This window comes from Calliphora vicina, chromosome 1 (assembly GCF_958450345.1).
Source record: "Calliphora vicina chromosome 1, idCalVici1.1, whole genome shotgun sequence".
NCBI classification, from domain to species: Eukaryota; Metazoa; Arthropoda; class Insecta; order Diptera; family Calliphoridae; genus Calliphora; species Calliphora vicina.
In genome coordinates, this window is record NC_088780.1 from 50,982,609 (window position 1) to 51,009,278 (window position 26,670).

The following is a 26,670-nucleotide window of genomic DNA, read 5'->3' on the forward strand; positions in this document are numbered from 1 at the left end:
ACAATGCTCTAGTTGCACAGCTAATCTTGTTTTAGGTTGGTAATAAATTCAAGTTTTTTTTCGAATTTGCTTTATGACCGTCAAATACGGATTTTTCTCAGGGACTTAACTGTGAGTTTCTGTGTTCCTTATGTTTCGGTTCATTCTCCTTATCTCATTTTAATATTCAGATGATCTCTTGGAAATCACTCCCTCCAATCTATTAAGTTGCTGATGAATGTAAAATTGTTCCCTCGTGCTTATTTGTTCATAGATCGGATCGAATGGACAATATATCATGGAGTAAATAAGACAAGATTAATTTGAAAGCGTTTAATACTTAATATTGTTTTTTAAAAAGACTTTAACATCATCATGCCTTCCAAAGACCAAAGCAGGTTGGTTACACTAAAATTTTGTACGAGGTACATGGATTTCGGACCATAGGGTAACAACTTTAGACTTCGGTATTTCACACCCAATTGTTTTTCCAAGTATGGATGAGTGGGTTGGATTTGTACAGCTGTTGGAAGGGGGTGCAGGTTTCACTGATGGGTCCAAGATGGAATCCAGCACTGGACTCCAAGATGAATGCAGCGTCACAGAGGGGTCTGCAGTGTCAATTTATGTAGATAGTCAGGCAGCAATGAGGGCTTTGAAATGTTAAGAAGGCTTTAGAAGCGTTATTGGAACTATACACAATCAGATTGGGTACCAGGGCAATGTAACATGTAGGGAAATGAGATAACAGATAAACTGCCCAGACAGGGTTCGGATATGGACTATATTAATAGGGTCTGTGAGGTCAAACCTCCTATATGTCACTACTATAGATAGATCTTCGAAAGTTTCTGGGCCTCTACTCACCAATCATGGTGTAGTAGGATGGATTGCAGGGTGTCCAGGGCTATTTGGCCAAAGTTTGATGGAAAGGCAATCAGATTACTAATTGGTTTGGATAGGAAAAGTCTCAGGTCTTTAGTATTAGTGATAACCGTTCACTGCTCAATTGGAGCCTTTGTTGGTAAATGGCATATACCCTGTCCTAGATTACAGGGTCTCAGGGAGGAGTAAGATTCCATGATGAACTGGATTTATCTGAGGAATAGGCTGGCTATTATAACAGCACTCTGGGCAACCTAGTCTATACCTATTTCCTATCCTTTTCTACTGAGTTGTTTTTCACTTTGTTTCTCTTTATATAGCCTGCATTCTTTCTTTTCTTTCCAATTTCATTTCTTCTCTTCACATCTAGTAAACACCTAGTTGTATTTCTATAGGGTATCATAATGGATCCTATGGTTCTAGGAGTGGAAATGTACTTCTTATAGTACACACCCCTTCAAATCTATCTATATTTCTATATTACATAATTAAAATAAAACACAGAATAATTTAAAACCTCTATGGAACGTCGTACATTTATTAGGGAAATATTCTGAGTGCTGGTAGAAAATACCTTCTTAATTGTTGATAGAAGATTTTGAATGATTTCTGGAATATTCAAATTACTTGTGCAATTTATCTCCTCATTAACGGCTGTGCCGATTTCGATGAAATTTGTTGTGTGTGTTTGAGTGGGTCCCTGGATGGTTTAGATTAACAATTGACCTATATAAGTACAATGGGCATGGCACCTCCCATACAAAGTAAACATTTATTATTGCATATTTGGAGTTCTATTATAGAGGGAGTCTTCAAACTTTGTGTGAGCTATGGCAGAACAACGTTTGCCGGGACAGCTAGTTTAATATATAATTTAAGTTGAAATATTACACAATTATAAGTATGTAAATAGTATAATAAATATAAGTTTAATGTCTTAAGTGCAAAACAAAAACTAGTGCAAATTCGCATAGTTAGATAAAAAAATTTAGCTATAAATTAATTAAAATTCAAATTATGTTTATTTTTGTAATATTTTTTTGTTTTTTGTTTGTTTCTTCAGCAAATTAATCTCAATTATCAAACCAACATTTTTTCCCATGAATTTGTTGTTTACGAATGTGTTAAATACTATTGTCTGTAAGCAACCAGCTAAAAAAAAGATCGAAAAACTACAAGAAAACATAACTCAGACATCGTTGCGTTTTGCATTTTCAATGAAGTTGGAGTCACAGAAATAAAAATATAAAAAAACAGTTTGTATGTCCCGCGTCCACATGCTATGACGATCAAATAATGATTTTAGTGTTGTTTTGGAGTCACAAGTGTCTTATGTAAAATGACTGGCTAAATGAATAAAATTAAAAAAAAAATAAAACTCTTTACGAGATCGTGCAGACAGACATTCATTGCTCTCACAAAGCAGTAATTTCACCCTTTCTCGTTATCTTCCAAGTTGGTACCATCATCATGAGGGAATAGGGAAATGTTTTTAGTTTATCATAAGGCTGGTAACAACTTTTGAAAAGCGGCAATTTATTTAAATAATCGTGCCTAATTGCCTTAAGGTATTAAAGGAAAAATCTAATCCTTGCGGTCAATATCCCTAATATAAATATTTTGACAGGTCTGTCATGAAAAAAATTCTGTATGTGATTCGTTAAATTTGACACAAATTATGTGTAAGCTGGATAATATTTGGAAGTTAAAGTTCGATTTTTAAATTTATTCGAAATATTCATAAAATAACATTTTCCAAGCTTTCAGAGTTGTTTCATTTATGTTTGTTTAGATTGTGGTTTTGTTTACATTTGTAAGAACATATAATTATGCTTATTTTGTTCGATATTCTGGCAACGACTCTACAACTAATTCCAAGCGGTCTTAAACAGTCGGTTTAGTCCTTATTTTTAAATTTTACGCTGAGGTTTGAAGATGCATTGTGTGTTAAAACTTGTTTCTTAAATATTTTTTTGTTGCCCGGTGTGTATCAAGGATGGGAAAGTTGATACGATCGTAATTTTTAATACTATTTAATATTCAAAAGTACCGTAGTACTTCTTATTCATAATCAATTTTTATATCCTTCACCATGAGTGGAAATGGTATATAAGTTTGTCATTCCGTTTGTAATTTCTACATTTTATATTCGTTATAGATAGCGAAGTCGATATATCCGTGTCCGTCTGTATGTTGAAATCAACTTTCCGTAGCCCCCAAATAACTTACATGCATGATTCATACATCAAAATATCCGGAATTCTTCCAGCTCGGTTGCTATTTAAAATCGACCATAAATGGCCGAGATATAAGTATAACCTCGATTTTTGGCCTATTTTTGATATATATCTGGATTACTAAGTAATAAATATAGACAATATGGATATCCAATGATAGATATTTCAAAGTCCATTCCAACGATGTATATAAGACTAAAGTAAGTTGGACTTGCAATGGGTCAAAATCGGGAAAAATATTTTTTAACCCGAATTTTTTTCACCAATAAATTTAAAAAAAAATTAAAAATTAAAAAAAAAATTTTAAATAAAATTTGGAAAAAAAACTATTTTAAAATAAATTAACAATTTCGGAAAGAAAAAAAAAATTATTTTTGTTTACCTAAAAATATTTAAATTTTATTTTAAAGTATAATCTGGTATAAGATTCTAAAAAATGTATTTGGTTTTAAAATTTAATTGGATACAAATATACAAATTTAATATAAAGAGATAAACTGACTCAAAAAAATTAAGTAAAGATGTTAATTAAAACTTGAAGAAAACCCAATAATATCAAACAAAATTCAATTTTATTCCAAATATTTTCGTTTTACTATTTGTAAAAAAAAAAATACTAAAATAATTCCACTTTCGATCGGAATAGAATTCTGTGACAGCCCTGAACATTCACGAGTTTTTGGAATATTTTAAATAACGAACTTGTTATTGGTCTATTTGGGTTAAATCTTGGAAATTTTGCGGAATTCCCGGGATTTCGCGTCCCGGAGAAATTCCCCATAAAAATGTTTCGAAAATGTTTAAAAATCCCAAGTATAACAGTATTTTCTATGGCAAATTTTGTCTATAAAAGTATTTTCTATAGATAATTTTGTGTATAACATTGTTTTCTATAGAAGATTTGGGCAACATTTCTATGCTAATATGAAACCAATTTTATTTAGTTATAAAAGGAGCTATTTGAACTAGTGATTTTATTTATCATTTTGGGATGACAACTAGTTACATAACTAGCTACATGACCAGTTATTTTAACAAGTGCATGTCCTAAGCTAAAAATAAAAAAATAACAAAAATGTGTTTTCAATTACGAAAATTATCTATTCAATAATTTTTGTTTTTAAAGTTCAACCAATAACGAAAATTGTATATTCAATTATCAAAATTATCAAATTCAAAACCCAAAATTCAATAGAAAATATCAGAAAATTATGTTTTTGAGCACACTGGATACTGGATTCAATTATGAAATAATTGAAACCATTTCAATATGTGACAAATATTTGAATTGAAACGGTTTAAGAAATAGTTTTTTCTGTGTGCATGGGATATCAGTATACTTAAGCAAAAATAAAAATAAACTGTATGAGAATTATATCAACACAATTTGTATAAAACCAGTTTGTACGAATTACTCACAAAACGTTTAAAGTGTCTAAACTCTTAGAGACACTTAAGTGACAATTGTCTGGGATGATAAAGTAATCAATCTTTTCTTTGCACTACAAAGAATACATACGTGTCAAATAACCCAAAATATCTAAATTGGTGTCTGCCAAGTGGTCAAACATTAGTCACAATTACTGTCTATAAGGCATACATTGACTACTTGCTTAACTGCTGGGTTGCAAAATCTAATTTTCCATCCCTGTTGTTTGAATGTGTGTAAGTGTGTGAGACTAATAAAATTTTCGAGTGCAAAAGTAACAAGGAAATGTACTTACTCACTTGTATTTTTATAAATTTTTGTTTAGGTGAAGTTTTCAAAGTACATTTGAGACTTACCAGTACTACCAACCAGTACACAATTTATTTAATTTCCCAGCGGGAAAAATATGTAGTAAAGAGGCATTCCTAAAGGCCTTATTTTGCAGACACAACGACACCCAGCCCCATTGCAGAATCCTTACAAATATCGCATAAAAAATAAAAGTCCATCTAAAACATGAAACTCTTAAAAAAGAAAAAAATCTCATGTGAGGAGTTTTATTTTTTCCGTCAGAAAAAAAAAATCATTTGAGGAGTTTTATTTTTTCCTTCATAAAATAAAATTCCTTCATAAAATGAAACTCTTAAAAAAGAGTTTTAAATAGTTGTCAGAAAAAAAACTCATTAATTTTTTCCGTCAGAAAAAAAATCATTTGAGGAGTTTTATTTTTTTTCCTTCATAAAATAAAAGTCATTTGAGGAGTTTTAATTTTTCGACAGAGAATAAAACTCATTTTATACAAATTGACACCTAAAACTTGCTAGTCAGATCATTACAATTTGTAAAGCACCTTGCATTACAATTGAAAAAATTGTCATTAAAACAAGTAAGAGAGCTATATTCGACTGTGCCGAATCATATATACCTTTCACCAAATTATACTTCAAAATACAAATTTTAAATATTTTTAGGTAAACAAAATTTTTTTTTTCCAAAGTTTTTTTTTAATTTTTTTTCAAATTGTTATTTTTTTAAATTTAAAATTTTTTTTTTTTTGAAAAATATTTTTTCCGATTTTGACCCATTGTAGGTCTAACTTACTATGGTCTTACATTGTTGACAAAACAATGGAAACTTTTCCAAATATTCCATATGTTGCCCAAAATTTAAAATATTTTTTTAAATTTTATTTTTTAGTATTTTACTTGTATAGTTTTATATATAAATTAACTGAAAAACACACAACATAAATAATTATATTCTGAAAAAAGGGAACAAAATTAAAAATATTCACTATTTCGCTACTGACAAAACAACGGAAACTTTTAAACTTCTGCAAGAAAGAAGTGTAAAACGAAAATAATATTTAAAAGAACGATGTAAACAGTTTTTTTTTGTTGACGAAAGTTGACGAAAATGGCTAAAGTAAAGACTTGTGAAGACTTAAAAAATAAAATAATTAACGATTTTAAAGCTGGTTTAACAAAACAGTAGCTGTGACAAATATTCAATAAGTAAATCAGCAGTTTCAAAAATTATAAAGAAATTTCGTGAGATCGGTTCTGTAAGAACTCAACATTTATGTGGAAGACCTCGTAAGACTACTCCTAGACAATATAATTTAATAGCGAGAGAGTTCAAGAAATTCCCACAAATAGCTCCTCGAGAGGTTGTTAATAGCCTAAAATTAGAAATAAGTACCCGAACAGTTAATCGCAGGGCAAATGAAACTGGTCTTGGTTGCTATCATCCTGTGAAAAAAAACACACATTTCTAATATGCCAGGGATCATTTAAACTGGTCGATACAGAAATGGAATACTGTCCTCTTTTCCGGCGAATCCAAATACAATTTAAGAGACAGTGAGATGGGAGAACATTTGTAAGACGACCAAAGGGAAAAAGATTGGATCCAAAGTACACAAATAAGACTATAAAGTTTGGCAGTGGCAATATTATGGTATGGGGATGTTTTTCAGGGCAAGGTATGGGCCTAATTCATATTATAAAAGATACCATGACAGGTATAGGATACAGAACCATATTAAACGATGTTATGTATCCATACGCTGAGGAAAATATGTCCCTAGTTTGGAGATTCAAAATTGTAGATCGTAAAATAAGGACCCAAAATTACACCAGGATGGAAGATTTATCGGAGGCGGTTATAAGAGAATGGCAAAATATTTCAAAGGAGACCATTGACTCTTTAATTGGTTCTAAAAAATAAGGGATACCCAACAAAATATTGAGTTATTGCAAAGTTTAGACCATATTTGTTAAAATAATACCTAAGTTTCCATTGTTTTGTCAATGGAGTAATAAAGAAATCTTTTAATTTTGTTTTCTCATTTTTAGAATTTAATTAATTATGTCCTTTGTTTTTTGTTAAATTAAGTTAATAAAAGTATACAAATAAAATACTACAAAAATGTTAAAATTTTTTAAAAAATTATTTCAGATTTTAGGCCACTAATGAAATATTTGGAAAAGTTTCCATTGTTTTGTCAACTACAGTATATACGTCGTTGCAAAGGTCTTTGAAATATCTTATTAATCCAGATATAGGTAAAAAATGGAGGTTGTCCTGGTTTTTTCCTCATATCTCAGCCATTTGTGGACCGATTTCCCTGATTTTAAATAGGAAACTTCTCGAAAGCATGTCTGACAGAATTATTGAAGATTTGGATCCCGAAGATATCTGGGGTCTTCGGAAAATTGATTTCAACAAACGGACAGACAGAGTAGTTTTTCTGACGGCTATTTAAAACTCTTTTTTTAAGAGTTTCATGCGAACTTTTATTTTTACGTTGGAAAATAATTGTTAACTGTGTAGTTGAGATCTTTTTTTAACATCACAGTTTCAGAAAGAGTACGTCAATAAAAAATCTCCGTTGACTCTAAAATAGAGAGTTTTTGATTTAAAATTTTCTGGATAAACGTTATTTACGGTCCCAGGAGTAAACAGGTCTTTTAGAAGGCCTACAAAGTAAAGCCCTAGAAATGTTTGCCGCTTTATTTTGGTTTGTTGCTTTTGTACAATGTACATATGTATTTAGTTTCGTTTGGCTTGTCAGTTTATTTGTTTGTTTGTTTTCAGTCTTCTTTCAATATCTCTTAAATGCAACTGATGATTTTCTCCCAAATGTAAAATAAAGACAAAACAGAAGAAAAATAATGAAAAGACAAAAACTTCCAGCTATGAGGACATTACGTAATTGTTTTTTATTACAATTTTTTTAACTATTAACTGCAAGCTCATCGTTATTATTACGAGCACTTACAGTCAACGTTGCAACGTTATTGCTAGCTTTACACCCAAATCTTTCTGGGGCCAGGTTTTTGTTTTTGTTAGTTTTGTATGCAGGCGTACGAACGTACGTTGCAACAATTTATAGATGAGCACGAATGCAACAGCAATTTCTTACACTTCTTTCAGTAACGTTATAACTGATTTTACACATGTTGGTGGCATCGTGATGTTGCAGTCTGGCACGTAACCTAATTTTAGATCTTTTAAAAGTTATTAAATTGAAATTTGCATAATCTTAATCAAATAATAATATTGGGCCTTAAAATGCAAATATACTTTTATTATATTCATAAACATAAATGAGTAGTGTTAGGTTTGTTTTTTGAAGCGAAACGGTTGATTTCTATTATCAAATTTAATTAATTTTAAACATGTTTTGTAAGGACGACCCCGTTTACTATCCTTAACTGGAAATATCAGCAAAGCGTTGCTCAAAATTAAAGTTAGGTCTTAGGATTAATCTAGTAATACCTATTAACTATACAGTACCCGAACCGCTCATCGATCCTAGTTTTCTAATAAAGATAACGATTAGATCGGAATACAACAATGTCATATACTTTTCGAAGAATGCCATCCAAAATTTGTTAAGAGGTTGGAGATCACAACTGGTTGTGGCATTAACTCCGGTCCGCAGAATAGGAATATATTCCTTAGACTGACGGATCACAGTAGTATAATTCAAACCAAAATAATGTCTAAAGTGCAACGGTTCAGTTTCAAGGGATATCATCACCTATACCGATAGTAAGGCGAACATTAGATCCCAAGATAATGTGTATATCAAATCACTAAAATTGTCCATGAATGCCGAGTGTCTCTTTGAGGACATAGCTTGACATTCATCGGTCATACTCATTTGAGTACCAGTACATGGAGACATTGAATGTAATTACCTGGTTGAGAGGCTTGCAAAAGCCGTAACTATGCTGGATAGCACTGACAACAGTTACCACATAGTTTTGTCTATCCACGAAGGTAAACTGTAAATGTCTATAAGATGGAGTAAGAACCCAGTTGCATTGAAAACATAATAAACTGGTTCTATATAGAGATAACGGTTTTAATAGGATAACGACTTCTTGGTACTCATGCTCGTACAAACTTCTGAAAAAGATGTATCTACGAGGAGTTGCAGGAGACAACTGAACAACTTCTCTGTTCCTGTCAGCCTTTAGCGACTTAAGATTAAAACTATTTGATCACCGATAGCTGTCTTATAAGACATGTATCTCCAGTAGTGATTTGGGAGTGATCCACTGTTTCAATTTGTCGACATGTTGGTGACACGGCCCTTGAATGTTATTTTGAGCTAACGATAAAGCGTAAGCACAAGGCGCTGCACCCAAGTGAGCTTTGCAACCTAATTTTGTTTTGTAACCAAACAGATAATTTTCATAAACACTTTTTGAATTAGAAACCATCTTTAACACTGAAGAAATAATCATGGGTAATCAAAGGTTAGGTTTAAAACGGGATCACATAGTTAAGCTGTGTGCTTCACAATACTATTATCGATGTTCAATAGTGAGTCTTAAGAGATTGCTAGCTTTCTTATCATCAACGGCCTTCATGCGTACAGTTTAGTTATATCTTCCAGTCCCCTAGATTCTGTAAGAAAAAAGAGCCAACACATTTAAGCCGTGATAATGCTGTGAAAGTGAAAAGTGTTCTCCTCTTACTTCAAAACATTCACGCACAGTCGAATCTTCATTGGGAAATATCTAATATCAGTATATCTTATAATAATAACTACATACATACATCATCAATTCAGGTTTACTCATGCCTAGTGTTCTGTTCAATGTCATGTGGACCATGGAGTCCCCACAAGTATTTCGTTTAAATTTTCATAGAAAACTCCACTCCCAGTTCCATTTGCTTTCATAGAAAAGTTTGAAAATACATAAATAGCTTCAATATTATGATTCAAGCACTCCTAATTATCTATTAGCAGGATGCTTCTCCTTCTCCAAATTGGCTTGATCTGGACTTTAGAGAACTTCTAATATTTAGTTGATCTTCGTTAGATAGAGGACTTCTAGATCAAGCAATACGCAGAGTAACTATTCTACTCTCCCGTTTCGTCGAATGAAGCATGGACACGTAGGCATATCCAGCACCTTCTTGTTTTATAAATATATTGAAATACCTGAAGTAAACCCCATAACCCACATAATTGCGTAACTTGAAACCATGAAAAACTTAACGGCCCTTTTTCAATCAAGAATACCATTTCGCCAAGCAGCCCGGGTTAGTATATAGACATCAATTATAAACAATTAATATCCAGCATCTTACTCTATTGCAAAGAACATCGTAGACGAATTGGCAAGTTTCCTACCAAATCTGGTTGCAGTGTGTTTGGGAATATGTATATCAAGCGAATCCAACAGTGTAGCTCGCAATGGTAACACAAAGCGATTTCATAAGACATCATGATAACTTAATCTTTGGTTGTCATAAAGGTCCCAATCGCACACCTTAAGGATGGAATAATAACTTAATATTCCATCTATATATCAGTATAATTTTTACCTACCATCTACACTCACTTATACCTGTATGTAATTCCCTGTTCCTCCAAATAAGCTTCCATTTGATCCTTGGTTATCTCCGGTATTACTATTAAGTACTAGGTTCAACTAAACAGCCAAAAAGACCTATTCGAAACACTAACGGCTATGATTACTAGAAACTTCCCCAACTAGATATATTTATCTAAATGAAAAATTAATGTACCTTCACTGCCTAATTATACCCTTCACCGTGATTGGCAAGGGTATATATAAGTTTGTCATTCCGTTTAAAATTTCTTCATTTTTCATTTGCGACCTCACAAAGTATATATTTCTGGATCGTTATAGATAGCGTAGTCCATATAGCCAGACGGACATGGCTATATTGAAATCAACTTTCCGGAGCCTTCAAATAACTTATAAACATGATTGATATACATATATCGGAAATTCTTCCGGTTGCTATTTAAAATCGACAAAATTGGCCCACAAATAGCCGAAATATAAAGAAAAAATCGGGACAACCTAGATTTTTTCATTAATGTAGACAATATGGATATCTAATGATAGATATTTCAAAGTACATTGCAACGATGTTGGAACTACAATGGGTTAAAATCGGGAAAAATATTTTTTAACACGAATTTTTTTTCACCAAAATTTTTTTGTCATACATTTTTTTTTCACTAATAAATTAAAAAAAAATTAAATAATTTCGAAAAAAATATTTTTTTTTTTAAATATTGAAAAATGTTTAACTTTTGTTTACCTAAAAATATTAAAAGTGTGTATTTCAAAGTATAATTTAGTGAAGGGCATATAAGATTCGACATAGCCGAATATAGCTCTCTTACTTGTTTTATCTAACACCGAATCTGTTAAGAATGAAACCACTAAGACCTCACGTCTGTTCCTACTAATAAAAGTTTAACAAATTTTCCAATTTCCCTATTATACATCTATATAAAATCGGCACACCTTCCATTTGTATTAGTATTTCCCCATATTATTTGATGTGCATTGGATCATAGCTTCATCCATCAATTCCCTTACTTTCAATGAAAGTAGGAAAGCCAGTAGTTGCTACCACTCAGCTTCATCATTCGCCCAGGGTTATTGGATGAGGAGGACCATATCTAATTCGCATGATGATATGCAAAGTAATAGCCCAGTTGTTGCTGTTTTAGAGTATTTTATCCATTTCAGATAACTTTTGGCTTAGCTTGGGAATTCCTCTACTCTACAATTTTATCCACTGTTACGGTGGTAGACTCTCATCTCATTTGTTGACCTTCAGTCCAGAAACAGTTCTAGCTGGTATTTAGGAAAACACTAACTGAAACCTTCACATGTAAAAATTATGTCCATAATCCATATTTTACAACTCATAAATAAAGAATTTATATAAAAATCCTTTCGAGTAAATAAGAGGAATGTGAAACGTTAACATTAATTTTTTAAACGCATTTCATAAATCTGTCATTGATGTCAAGTGGCAAGTTCAAGCTTTAAAAAAATTTCTTTTTTAATTTCATTTAATTTAATAGTACCCAGCATATAAATAGTAGGTATTATTTTACAAAAACTCCAACAATTGTAAATGTAAACACTTGTAAGTCCTTCAACATATTTATTTCATTCACTTCAGATACAATAATAACAACAATAACAGACAGCTAAGTTGAGCTTAAACGACCTCGCCCTTAAAATACCATTCATCTGTTTTACCATTAACTTATGTACAGATCTGTCTGTTTTAAGCTCGTAGGTCTTCTACATCTTTGTCGACATTGTGCATGAGTTGTTTTTTTTGTTTAAATTTATGAAAAATTAAAGATGTTGGTTTTTTTAATCGTTAAAAAAACAATAATGCACGATTATAATGGAATATAATGCGGCTGTTAATGTTTATTTTTGTCGTATTCTCAATTATTATCATTCGTATTTTGTATGTTGTGGATCCCCCTAAAGGGTTTTCTTTATTTATTTTTGAGTTTATTTTTACAGGTTTTAACGCTACACTAATCTAACTATTATTTAGTATAATTATAACTATGGGTGAGTTGTGTAAGTACATTTGGCAAATAAGTTTATCAATTACAATAAATGGAAAAAGTAGAAACATTTTTATGGATTCAGAATGGATTACACATGTATGTTAGAGTGACAATCAGTTGTATGTTTGTTAAAATTTTGAAGACTGCCGGGTAGAATATTGTGACACTAGGCCTAAAAGTTAAGTGCTGAAAATTTGAGCCAAATCGGACAACGATTTCTGGACGCGCATCGAGGTCAAAGTTCAGATATATGCAAAATTTTACTATTTATACGAAATAAATAGGTGAACGAGTTTCACCTTTCTGCATTGTTTTCTAGAAATATGTATGTAGATTTATTTATATTAATGAATATTATATTAAAAATTTCTTTTGGTCGAAATGACCCAAAAACTGTATTATCGACAAAATTCGGAAACATTGTAAATTTTTCAATTTTTGTAAAAATTTTGCTACTAAATAAACACTTTTGCAATTGAATGTAAAAGAATCAAAATGTGTACGTAATTATCGTTGTAATGAGATATAAATGACAAAATTTGGTTAAAAAATGTTAAAGTTATTAAAAATTCGCCATACCATTAACGTGTCTCAGGCCATTTGAACAAGAAATTTAGGAACAAAAAATTAACATATTTCGAGAAAAATTAAAATAAAAGCTAATTTTTATTTAAAATATATCCGTATTTACTTGTGTATGAGTTTTTGTCTTCATAGGATACCGTTAACCTATTCGCAGGTTTTCCCAAAAAAAATTTTTTTTTAACGGCTGTTTCGAATCTCCATTTTCTAATTTTTAAAAATTTTGTTAAACAAATTTCAGAATTTTTTGATCATCACATTGGGATTTATTGAGATCATAATAGGGAATAAAAATATGAAAAAATGATATCAATACCTCTTACAGTTTTTCCGTACCTGCGATTTAAATTTTGCAATTTTCAAGAAAAAACTAATTTTTCCATATTTTGGCGAATGAAAATTATAATAATATAAATTTTAAGTAAAACCTTTTCATAGTATGTATTATAGTCCTGATAATTTTAAATATGGTCTGAAAGTTTTACTAAAATCGGAAAACGTTAACCTTTAAATCGTGAAGGTCAAAGGTCAAATTTTTCAATATTTGGAATTTTTAATGAAAATATTTATTCGCAAAAAAAAATAATTTTTTAGAAAAATTTTGGTTTTTAAAACGGCGTTAAAAATTGGAAAATTCAAATACGCTATTAATTTTTCAAAAATCGGTACAGTGGAACCAAAGTTATGAATTAAAATGTGGGACAACCTCAAAAAAAAATTGATCATTTTCACATATTTTTGGTAATTTTTGTAAATATATTGCAGCTAATATCATACAATTTTGCACTCGTTACTTTTATGATAAAAGGAGTAACTCTGGTGAAAATTATAAGAATCGGTCTATGATTTCTCCTAGCCCCCATACAAATTTCTTCCCGAAATATGGTTCTATGGTCTATAAATGCCTACAGAATAGGAATATCCATAGAAAATTCAGCAAAAATAAGTTTCGTGGTAAAAAAAATTATATTACAAAATTTTTCGTGGATCGGCAAATATTTGACCATAGCCCCCATATAAAGTACACTTCCGAAAATCTCTTAAATATGCATATATCTCTTATAAATGTCGCTATCACGTTGAAATTCGACATAAATAATCCCCATATATACCAAAATCGCTGTACCTAATTCTATGAAGATCGGCCCATAATGGTTATAGCTACCATATAAGGACCACTTCCGAAAAACACATTACTTTCACGCTGATCCGTAATTTATATTTAGAAATCATACTACAGGATTTTGTGAATATCGGTCCATATTTGACCATAGCTCCCAGTTAAGTACTCAAATACATAGATATCACTGTACAAAATTATATGCAGATTGGCCGATAATTGGTCATATATGGCCCATTTCCGAAAAAGATATTAACCTTAAAAAATATTTAAAACATATCGATATCAAAATGAATTCTGGATTTTGTGAATATCGGTCCATATTTAACCATAGCTCCCATGTAAGGTCCACTCCCGAAAATCACTAAAATCCTCATAAATTTCTTACAAATATAGTTATCAGGTTGAAATTCGAAACAAATTTATTCAATATATACAAAAATCGATATACCAAATTTTATGATGATAGGCCCATAATTGGTCATAGCCTCCATATAAGAACCACTTCAGGAAAACACATTAACCTGCACAAATATCCAAAAAAATCTATACTGAACCAACATTTTACACCGATCACTAATTTGTATCCAAGAATCGTACTACAAGATTTTTTAAATATTGGTCCATAATTCGGCATAGATCCCATATAAGGTCCACTCTTGTTAATAGCGTTGTTTATATGAAATTCTACAAAAATAGCCCTCAAATACTTAGGACCATAATAGGTCATAGCACCCATATATTAAACCAAAATAGTACACAGATCAGTAATTTGTATTCAAAAATCATAATACTGAATTTTGTGAATGTTAGTCCATAATTGGCCACAGCTCTCATATAAATAAATAAAAAACACGTTAAAATATTTTATGACAATCGAATCATAATAGGTCATACATGTTTTTTTCAAAGTTGTTTTTTTTTGTCATTTTTTGTTATAAATTTTTTATTTTTTTGAATTGTTATTATAATTTTTTTTTTTAAATCTTTTAAATTTTAATTTTTTTTTAAATTTTGGAAAATTTTTTTTGTATTTTAATATTTTTTTTTTGGTGAAAAAAATCGTGTTAAAAAATATTTTTTACGATTTTGACCCATTGTAGGTCCAACTTATTATGGTCTTATATTCGTCGTTGCAAAGGTCTTTGAAATATCTATCATTAGATATCCATATTAATGACTTAGTAATCCAAAAATAGGTCAAAAATCGAGGTTGTCCTGGTTTTTTTCCCGATGTTAAATAGCAAACTTCTTGAAAGCATGTCTGACAGAATTATTGAAGATTTGGATCCCGAAGTTATCTGGGGTCTTCAGAAAATTGATTTCAACAAACAGACGGACAGACAGATGGACATGGCTTAATCGACTCCGCTATCTATAAGGATCCAGAATATATATACTTTATAGGGTCGGAAATGAAAATTGGAGAAACTACAAACGGAATGACAAACTTATATATACCCTTCTCACGAAGGTGAAGGGTATAAAAACGGTTAGCACCACTGAATTCAGCGTACCCGAATTAGTTTAACCCACCGGGGGCGCCGCTTGAAACATTAAAAGTTTTCAAACTTAAGGGCAGTAAATGCTGGTTTTAACGGCATTAAAAGTTTTTACAATAAAAGCTTTAATTATACGGAAAGTTAGGGCCCTTAGCTGGAAATTTATTCTCCATATATCCAAATTTTAGGAATCACTTGGTTTTATATAGTTTTTCTTTTTTTTTTTTTTTTTTTGACAGCAGAGTACTAAAAAGATTCGTTATACTCGTAGTTAAAATCTTAACCTCTTATTTGTTGAATTAATTGCCGTTGTTGTTTTTCGTCTGGTTTCAGTTGTGCATTCATTCATTTAACACATTTACGCTTCAGATCGTTTTTGAAAATTATTTACTCTGTTTAAGTACAATATTTCTTACTTATATTTTTTCTTTTCAATTACAGCCATGTGATACGAGCATACATATTTTATTTTATTACATTTTATATCTTGTAAAATGTAGAAATTTATATGTTTGTGTAAATTTTTGTAAATTAAAATTAATTAAAAATGACGTAAACTGTGCACTAAACATAATAAATAGACTTGGTTTATAATTTCAATGGAATCCATTAAATGTAATCCAAAAGTTTAATTAGAAAATTGTTAAATGCTCATTTGTTACTTCATACCTTGGAGTGCAGAAAGTGTGATATGTTACAATAAATATGCAGCGATTTACAATTAAATTACAAGTTCTTTATTGGCGTTTAGCGATGTTTTATGTTTTGTAGCCACAAAGGAGTATAGATTAGGGTTCCATTCCTGTTAGGAATGTTTATTCATGGGAATTTTTAAAAAATACTTTTATTAAAATATCTAAGAGGTTCGACTAAGGGCCTTATTTTATAAAACAAAACTTTTGGAATCGTAAGTAATGAGTATGAAGAATACTGGGAAAAAGGTTTGAAACTTGACTATTTTCCATAAAATTTTTTTCTAACGATTAACGTTTTGTTTTATAGAATGAGGCCCTAAGTTTTTTTGTACGCTTTATTTATTAATTAAATTGCGTTTTGTAGACCTAACAATAGGGCCTCATTTTATAAAACGAAACGACAAACGTCAAAATAAAAATGTATAGAAAATATTCAAGTTTCAAACCCTTTTCCCAGTATTCTTCATACAATTTGCTTACGTTTCTGAATGCTTCGTTTTACAAAATAAGGCCCTAAGTATTTGAATCTTAAAACTAGTTGCACTCTAACAAGCCTTCATAGATAAATGGCACTCATCTTAGCGGGGTGGTAGATCTGCTCTACGGTGCCTTGTGTTTGGCTCTGCACGGAGTTTCATGAACTCTTCCTTTACCAATGGCACTTCCAAGACCCTGAGGATGTTTTCATTTCTTATATACCATGGTGTTCTCGTCATGGTCCCTACAATTTTATATTGGGCCCTCTTTATAAGATCAATACTGATGTTGCTAGCCATTCTCCATAATTGAATTCCATACGTCCAAATTTGTTTTAAAACGGTCTTATACCTTATATTTTTATAACTCTGAAAACTCGATCCGCTAGATAAGACTCTAGTGACTTATGAGTACATAGTGGTAGTCAACATTTGATTTTATATACCAGACCTTCATGTCAAATGCCTGAGCAATGTCTGAAAATACAGCAGAACGATATTTCTTTAATTCAAACGATTTTCTAATCTCTCCAGTTAAACGATTGCCCCGTTCAATGGTGCCATGATGTTCACGGAAACCAAATTGGTGAACTGGGATAATGTTTCCATCATTCATAAAAGTTATGATATTTTCCAGGAATATTTTCTCGAATAACTTCGACAAACAAGGGTCTATAAAAAGATGGCAGGTACCCAGTTTTGGTATCATTATTATTTCGGAAATTTTCCAATTTTTAGGATAAATCCCTAGTTTCAAGATCACATTAAACAATATAGATAGCCCAATTATTGACACATTTGGTAGGTCTTTAATTATTGATGGAGTTGTTAAATCATTTCCATGTGACTTTTTCAAGTTTATTTTAATTTTAATAACTCTATTAACATCCTCAGGACTAATAGCGAATTGGGATGCGTTGGACATTGTTGAAACTGGCAATTCTTTGAGCTCGAATTTATTTGCCGTGGTATTAGGTTGAAATACTTCTCTTAAATGTTCAGCAAATACTGTAACTTTTTCTAAAGCACTTCGTGTTCAGGTTTCGTTAGCTTTTTTTTTAAAGCGCTTGTGCCTCTACTGGTGGCTTAATGTTCCTTGTTGCCTTACAAAGAGAGAAATTTGTGTAATTTGTACTCGCCAAACTTTAAATTTATTTTTCGTTTACGCGATCCTCTTCTAAATGAAGGGCTCTTTTCAGTTTTCGTACTGCTGTAAACAGTCTCTTTTGAGTCTTCTAATTTCGAGAAGAAGTTTTTCAATATCCGAATTTTAAATAGGAGTATTCGATTTTAGAGGGATTTAGCACCTAGAGTGTTCCATTGATACTGTAGAGGTTTGTACAGCTGTCTACTTCTGGAATTCATCAATCGCGAACTTAAATATACATATATGTTTGGCGTTGTAGTCCCTACATGCCAGAAACCGATCTCCTAGTATTATAAAGAATTCTTCAAACGTGGTGGGCAGAGCTAATTATCCAGCTGGGCATTCAAGGCGAATATATAGATGTTGCTTCCATAAAATACTTTGAAAATGTATATAGGGCATAGTGTGTCAATAGGTTTCTATATAAAATTTTTATCTTTTTGTTAGATTAACATAAAATGGGAAATTTCCGATTTGTTCTGGTTTAAATCATTTGCATTCCAGAAACATATCTTTAAAAACTTAATTGTCTCGTTAATAGAATTTGAATCATTTGGTTCTGTGCTCTCAGCAGCTTTTGTATTGTGTTTTGCATGGATTACATGAAGTTAGTCATATTTTGATTAAGAGAGATAAGGAAAGTGCTTGCATAAGGTTTTCCAGACCTCCTACATTTTGAGGAACATAATATCGACGTATGAACTGGATCCAGTATTAATTGGTTATTTTGCTATGATGTAGATTCCGAATTTGTAGGTATTGATTCAAGTATTCCACCATTCAACAGCTTTTGTACCCTGTGCGCAGGGTATGTCCAAATTCCTGTCAATTACTACAATGAACTGGGCGATTACACTTAAAAGGTTCCTCTAAGTTAAAGTTATATCTGGTTTCTAGTTTCACTAGCGATCTACGCATTGTTCGCTAAATGATCCATCTTCTTTATTAAGCTGAATTATTATATCTGTTAGGCCTATTAAAAATTAAAATAAGTCATTGGCACTAATATCTAATGGCGCCACATATTTGAACACATATCAACACATAAATATTTGTAACTATTGCCGACTTAGTTGCAACAATCTCTTACTCATCTCTAAATTTCAATCAATTTAAATCATTGAATATGAAAGTAAGTAATTTACAAAATTTATAATTTAGACAGGTCCGACAAACCAACAATCACAACAACAAATATATAAAACATACTTCTAAAGAAAAACTTAATCTAACGCCAACGTACTCGTAAAATTTTTATGAAACACATTCATGCGAACGATTGGTTGTTTAGATGGATGGATACTCGTAGTTACATGCAACGAACGCAATTTATTAATAAATTTTCAAAATCCAACACTTAGACTGATGATGACAATTTCCAACATATTTTAACCACACAAACTAATGGTCATAACTAATAAATAATTTTTTTCTCTTTTTTTACATAACTTAACTCAGTTATATGAAATCGTACATATAAATAAATTTTGCATACTTACAGATGGATGTAAATTGTTGGCAAGTTTATATTTTTATGAAAAAAAAAACAAAAATACTACTTTTACTAAAAGATGCAATATAGTATTACGAGTACAAATAGCCTTTGAGGCAGATGCTACCTAAAGATACCGGTTGCCAATAAGAAAATTTATACACAAACAATTGCCGAAAAATGGCATTCGGTATCTGTAAATATTGCAGAGTTTCCCTAATTAATTGTCCTTAGTGTTAGGAAAAGGTCCTGCAATTTTAAAATCTTTCATAAAAAACGTTGAACCAACATTGGACAACCACAAAAAGAGTGTATACTCCTTTTATTATTCGAACAACTTTACAGATTTTTGGATTGAAATATCGTTCCTAACTGCATTTTCTCTCGGTCACAGCAAACACATTCTCATCGACTTGCACTGTTCGACAACTGGTACCGTGAGTGTTCTCCACCAACCAGACATACAAGATGCTTCATATTTGGACCACCCTGTATTCCGAACTTTTATCGTTTATGTTCTTTTGATGGCAGCACAAAAAATCTTCTTATTCCTATTGCAGGAATAATACATTTGACCGTTTCTACATATTTTGCGCTCTAAAAAATAATTTCTTATCCGATTACCAAAGTCTTTCTTTCTATCGTATCCATTGGAAGAGTAAATTTCTAGGTGTTCTCGTTCTCCTCCACGCATGACCTCAAACCGCCTTATTGGAAAGTCTCATGAGTGCTGCATGCGACCTCAGCTTCGTATACCCAGTAACCAAACTCACAAGACTGCTGAAAGCTGGTCTATTTAGTTTCAAGAATCCCTCGGTTGTATTTTTGTTAAAGGTTTCCCCATAGGATAGTAGTTGTTGGTGGCTTAGGTTGAAACTCATCCAGGATAGCTCGTCCTCCATTTCGATTCCCTAATGACAAATTTACTGATCCGCTGCTATCACCTTCCAACCAAATCCTTATGGGTCGATTATGGATGGCAACCGAACTTCAGTTGCGTTGACAGTAGAGTTTTTCACGGGAAATCCGGAAATTCCGCAAAATGTTCAATTCCTAAATCCCGGGAAATTGTGCGAGAATTCCCGGGAATTATTTTCCTTAGTTTTATGTGATGTTTTTGAACTTGACTTTCTCTAAAAAATGCTTAAAGTATTACAGAAGATTCATACAACAAAAAAGATTTAACCCAAATAGACCAATAACAGTGTGGCGGCATGCTGTAGTGGTTATAGTGCTTGCCTACAAAACCAAGCACCCCAGGTTCAATCCCTGGCAGAGGATGAAAAATGTTCATCATGGTTTTCGAGTTTTTAAAATTAACCCCCCCTCTAAAACAATCCATCCAAGAAGACCCCTGACCACTCCTCCCCCTGGAAAAGAGGATAACATCATAATAAAGGTCAGGCAACCCGCCACCCCCTGAGAAAAAGGTAGGAATCAAAGAATTAAATTAGCAAGGTTCCCCACCAGTACACCAAATACACAGAGGGCGTTGTTTCTAGGCAACGACAGATGGCAGCACCATTATCCTAGACCAGCTACAGCAGACCAATCATCTACTTACTTGGAACAACAACCGATTAACGAAACTGACACAAGGCAAAAAAAAAAATAGGCTGGATCTTATGGCAACATCCTACATGTATCCTTGGACCCGCTACAGCAGACCAATCACCTACTTAATAGGAACAACAACCGTTTAACGAAACTGATACAAAAATAACAACAGTCTGAAGTACATGAAGACGCACGATACTCCAATAACAAGGAGTGCAATCTTACATAGGAAATATGCGAAAAACAACTGCAAAACAAATCGAATAACATGGAAGATGCTTTGTGGAAGCCAAATGCTTCCATAACAAGTTCATTATTCCAAAAACTCGCGAATGTTCATGTCTGTCACAGAATTCTATTCCGATCGAAAGTATTTTGCTTTTTCACAAAGAGTAAAACGAAATGAATTTTTGGGGTTGTTCTTTCAAATTTTAATTAACATCTTTCTTTATTTAATTTTTGATTTCAAAGCAAAACGTTGCCAATTCAAAATAAAACAAAATAAAATATTTATTTTTTGCGAATTAACAGAATTAATTGAAATCTAAAGAAGGTAGAACAATTAGAAATCGAGTCAGTTTATCTCTTTATATTTAATTTTTATTGGATTTTTTTATTTGTATCCAATTACATTTTAAAACCAAAGACATTTTTTAGCTTTTTAACGAAGTCTACATTCTTAAAATTGAATAATATATTCTAGGCGGAAAATCCCGGGAAATTTCAAATTTAATCCCGATTTCCCGGGAAATGAAAAAGTGGGGGTAAAGAAAAACTCTAGTTGCACGCATTATAGGCTTTTTATATAAGTATTTGATACTGTTGAAAACATTGTGACTTGAGGATTAATATTTTAGTAAAATTAAATAATGTTATAAAATTTTGGGACTTCATTTACCTTAAAACCTAAAAAAATATAAAATTGTGATTTTCCAAGAATAAAAATATAAAATTTGGCTTAATGTAAAATTTTAACAGTTGAAGATATCATAACAAGATTTGGAACCAATATAGACTTAAATTAATGGCATTCGATTTTTTGACATTTTTTATTTTCAAATACCAAAATTCCTAAAACGGGGAAAATGTGTTCCAAAACCTGAGTTTTTTCAGAAAGTGCCTACTGTGACGTTATTTACCGTGTGATAGTAAAAACACTTAGTAAGTATTTAAGAAACATATGGGGTTATACAAGTATGTAAGCCTTTAAGTGGATCCGTGCTTTGCCTTTTTAGAATTTTTTACTCAAACCGAAATTTTTTTTAAAGTTGGCCAAGTTTGGATAGTCCTGCGTGGTGATATGTCCGCTTAAGTGAGCTTTTACATTAAGTTATCTTTCCGGATCATATAAAAATTCTATATAGTCCCGAAGAAAATTTTTTTCTACAAAAGAAAAAATATATGGGCATTTTTGGGAAAAAACGTAAAAAATACGGCCGATTTCACAATTTCCAACTTTGTATGCATACAACATTTTATAGGGATCAGTTAACTGCAATTTTTTTTATTTTATTTAGAATTTTAACGCCAATACAGCTGATATCTTAAAATTAAATTTCGACCCTCCGTAGGTCCGCCATATCTAAAAAACCATAAAAATATCGAGCAAAATTAAAAAAAAAATAAATCAATAAAGCTTAATATCTCTTCAACTAATAGTAGACCTTCTCAAGGACTATTTATACATATTTAAAATTTCAGCTCATTCGGATCACAATTTTTTAAAAAAAAAATTAGACCCGAGGTGACCAACTCTGAGGGCCTACGCACTGGCTCCCATTATCGCTAGGAAGCTGAACAAACGTAAATCAACTCGAAAATACCTCAGCCCAAACCATGTGAAATTTCGCAACAATATATCCAATAATTCCCAAGATACCGAATTATTTCCAATAAAAAAAAGTTTCTAAACCACTGTGCGTGGGTTTCGATGAGGCAGTATTGCGAGAATGCGTTTCTTCATTTTCTCTGTTTTTCCTATTTTGATAGTTTCTTTTTGACCTCTCTGGCGCAGTCATAGAATATTTCAAGGGGGTTCCTTTGTAAAATCAATTTAGATCATGTTTAATACATGCTCAACTATTCAATTCATATCAAAGTAATTATATTTTCAAAAGAAACCGCCGAAAACCGCAGATATTAACTAATTCATTAATTATTCCAGATTGTGGTTTATTATACATATTGTATTGTAAACTATTCGCATTTTAATGAAATTAGTACGTCAAGTAAAAAAAAAAACAAAGAAGCGGCTTGGGAAAGTTAATAATAAAAAAAAACATCTGTGGGAAACACTGGCACACAACATAAAAACACCTTGTTGTCATGTGTCATGTACACAACAATTTGCAACAAGTTGCATAATAATGCTTTCGAATTAAAAGAAATTTCCCATTAATTTACAGCAAAGAAACACACATTCTCAAAAGAAAATAGATATTTTGAAAGATTTTTGGATCAACTTTTAGATTTTAAGGAAATAATCTTTTTCGATTTTAATGGATGGGTCAGAGTTTAGTTGTCATTGATTGGGGGGGGAGGTTGGTTTTGATTGGTTGTTAAATGTTTTCATCACGTTTGTTAAATCAAATATTGAGTTTATTTGTTTTAAAAAAACTGCAAAATTACTTCCTATTGAATGCTGCAAAAGGTGTTTATTTTTGTAACAAAAAACTGACAAAAAACAAAGTAGTTGTATCAACAAATATATATTTTTTGTTGCTTAATGAAAAACGATTTATGAAAAAAAAAGAAGCTAAGTAGTGACCAGAGGGTGCAAGACAATTTTCAAACTGATCATTATGAAAATCATGAGGATTTTAAAGATTGTATTGATGTTGACGCTGCTGACAATGACGATTACTGGAGAGTAGAGATGATGATCATCAACATGACCAAATACGAACCAAAAAAAAAGTTACGCACGCATTGCCCCCTCTTAACAAATGTATACGAAACCAAAAAACTAAAAACAAAAATATCAAAACTAGCTGGTAAAATATTAAGCCAAAATAAATATGTTTAAGCCATCTTTAAGCCTTTGCTTGCCATCGTCGTCATCATCTTCATCGGCGGCAGCAACAATAACAACAACAAATGAGAGGCTTTACAGTTTACTGTCACTGTAGTGAAGTTTGCAGTTTGTTGGGTTGTTTGCTTGCTGGTCGCTTCGTTTGTGGCTGAGAGGTCTGCCTCTGACTCTGTGTTGTGTGTTTTGTTTTTGGCTGTACTGTGTGGAGTTGATGATTGTCTGACTATAAAGAGGGCTGTTGTGGCCTTTCATTGGCATTCAGTCGTTGGTTCCCTACTTGAAAGCAACTAAATTTATTTTTTAATTTAAGTTTTTTACTTCTTTCCCCCACACACACAAGACTCACAACTATGAACTCCTTCTCCGTGGTAAGTTGAACAACAATTAAAAAAAAGCAAAAAGGATATTTGCATCAAAGGATTATTAAATGTGAAGGATTATGGCGGCTAACAAGTTTCATTTGTTTTCTCTTTGCAGTTCTTGGTGTTTGCTTTGGCAGCACTGGTCGTAGCAGAACCTCCATCGGGTTATAATTATCAGCGCGGTGGTGGTGGTGGCGGCGGCGGCGGTGGTGGTTTCGGTGGCGGTTTCGGTGGTGGCTTGGGAGGCGGCGGTGGCGGCTATCAAGCTGTTAGCGGTGGCTTCCAAACCAATGAAGGCCAAAACGTCGATCCTCAATTGTTGGAACAAGTGCGTCAAATCTTATTGCAAGAAGAAAGTAAATCTGGCGGCGGCGGCGGTGGTGGTGGTGGCGGCGGTGGTGGCTACCCCAGCAGTCCCTCTGGTTCATATGGTGCTCCTTCACCTCAATACGGTGTACCATCATTCGGTGGTGGCGGCGGCGGCCGTGTCGTTGGCATCGATTTGGAAGGTGTTCGTCAAGCCATCCAAGTAGCCCAATTCGCCCAACAAAGCACACAAGCTGGTGGTGGTGGCGGTGGAAATTTCGGTGGTTATCCCAGTGGTCCTCCATCTGGTTCTTATGGTGCTCCCTCAAGACCCAGCGGTAGCTACGGTTCGCCATTCTAAGCTCAACCGTTAGTTATTTTTTCTTAGCATAATGTAGATTACATTTCAAATTCATCATAAAACAATTGCTGCCAAATAATTGAAAAGACAAACGCGCGCGCCAATTTAACAAACGCCTCTGAAAACGGATACGCTAAATAACAAAAAATAAAAAACAACACCAACCACCCAGACATCAACATTTATGGAACCCAACCATCCATCCATCCATACATTAACATGTGAAAGGATGTTCGTCAATACAAAATCTGGAAAATACAGTTATTACAACAAGAAAACATTACGCAACACACCATTAAATAACTGGGAATTTGATGTTTGTATTAATTGTGAAAAAAAAATTGTGTTGTTTTTTTATCCAGACCAATTTGAAAACGAACAATCACAATTCTACACGATTGTGATTGTAAAGTTTTCTTAAATTTTTTTCATTATTCCGTTTTTCAGCAAAATATTGAAACGAATTTTAATCTTTAAATATTTTCATTTAGAATTTCGTTTTAATGTTTTGCAAATTTTCATTTTCATACCTCATTCCAAACAGTTCCCAACTCAGTGACTATCAAGCTATCAATTTTTCTTGCTATCTCTTAAGTCCGCTCTCGCTAACAGTCTATTTTATTTTCACATTTTCCTAGCGGGAGCATTGTTATTATTGTAAATAGTTTTTCTCTGTTTTATTAATGTTAACAACAACAAAAAACTTATTTTTTTAGTTATTAAGTGAATTTTTTTTATAAAAATATGAAACAAACAAACAAAGAAACAACAAAAAAAACATTAAAAAATAATAAAAAAAATAGTAAATTTTGTCACCGTTAAAATTATATGAGTTTTTATTTATTAATTATTAACTTTTCTCCAAGTGTAAGTTAAGTAAACAAATTTGTCAGCTGCTCAGCTGCTTGGTTAAATGTCACAGCTAAACAAGTAAAAGACTTTCACATTTCACAGCTTTTGTTTATAACAACTTGTTTACTAATTATAGTTACCACAAAGGTCAGCTTAATATCTTCATCATATATACACACTGCACACTACACTTGCCTGTGTAACAAGGTTGTATTTTTCTCTTGAAAGCATTGCATCGTAAATCCTTTTATATCGCTTACATTTTATGTAATTTTCTTGCATTCCAATTTCATTAAAAATGAAAACAATTATTTCTTTTACCAGCAGACGACATATTTAATCTTCTTCCTCAGTAACACACATTTTTTTAATAGCTATTTTTTGTCTCTTCATTTTGCTTAAAAGTAATTTAATGACTTTAATACTTTTGATGTTCACATAACGGTTTCTCTCTTTGATTGTGGTTGATAATCACCCAACTGCTGTTGTTAATAATTATAACAATTGTTGTCTGGTGAAACAAATAAAAAATAAAAACAATACTACATGTTAAAAAAACTGAAACATACAATGTTGTTAAAATTGTATTTTTTGCTTCATTATTAATGACGATTACATAACCTACAATATAATATGCATCAAGTGGTCCGTCGGACTCTCTTCAAAATCTCTCATACATAATAACATTTAATGCTTCTTTTTTCTTTAACTTGGTAACATGGCATGACTTTTTAAAATCCATCCAAAGAAAATGTTTTGTTGATTACTT

At 31.9% G+C, this 26,670-nt stretch overlaps 1 protein-coding gene across 1 annotated transcript; it reads left to right on the plus strand.

Moving 5' to 3' along the window:
- Positions 1–24,283: 24,283 nt before the first annotated feature.
- LOC135961164 (uncharacterized) lies at positions 24,284–25,873 on the plus strand. The gene is made up of 2 exons (XM_065512662.1): positions 24,284–24,388; positions 24,498–25,873. The coding sequence occupies exons 1-2, from the start codon at positions 24,371–24,373 to the stop codon at positions 25,047–25,049; spliced, it is 570 nt and encodes a 189-aa protein (XP_065368734.1). The 5' UTR covers positions 24,284–24,370; the 3' UTR covers positions 25,050–25,873.
- Positions 25,874–26,670: the final 797 nt, after the last annotated feature.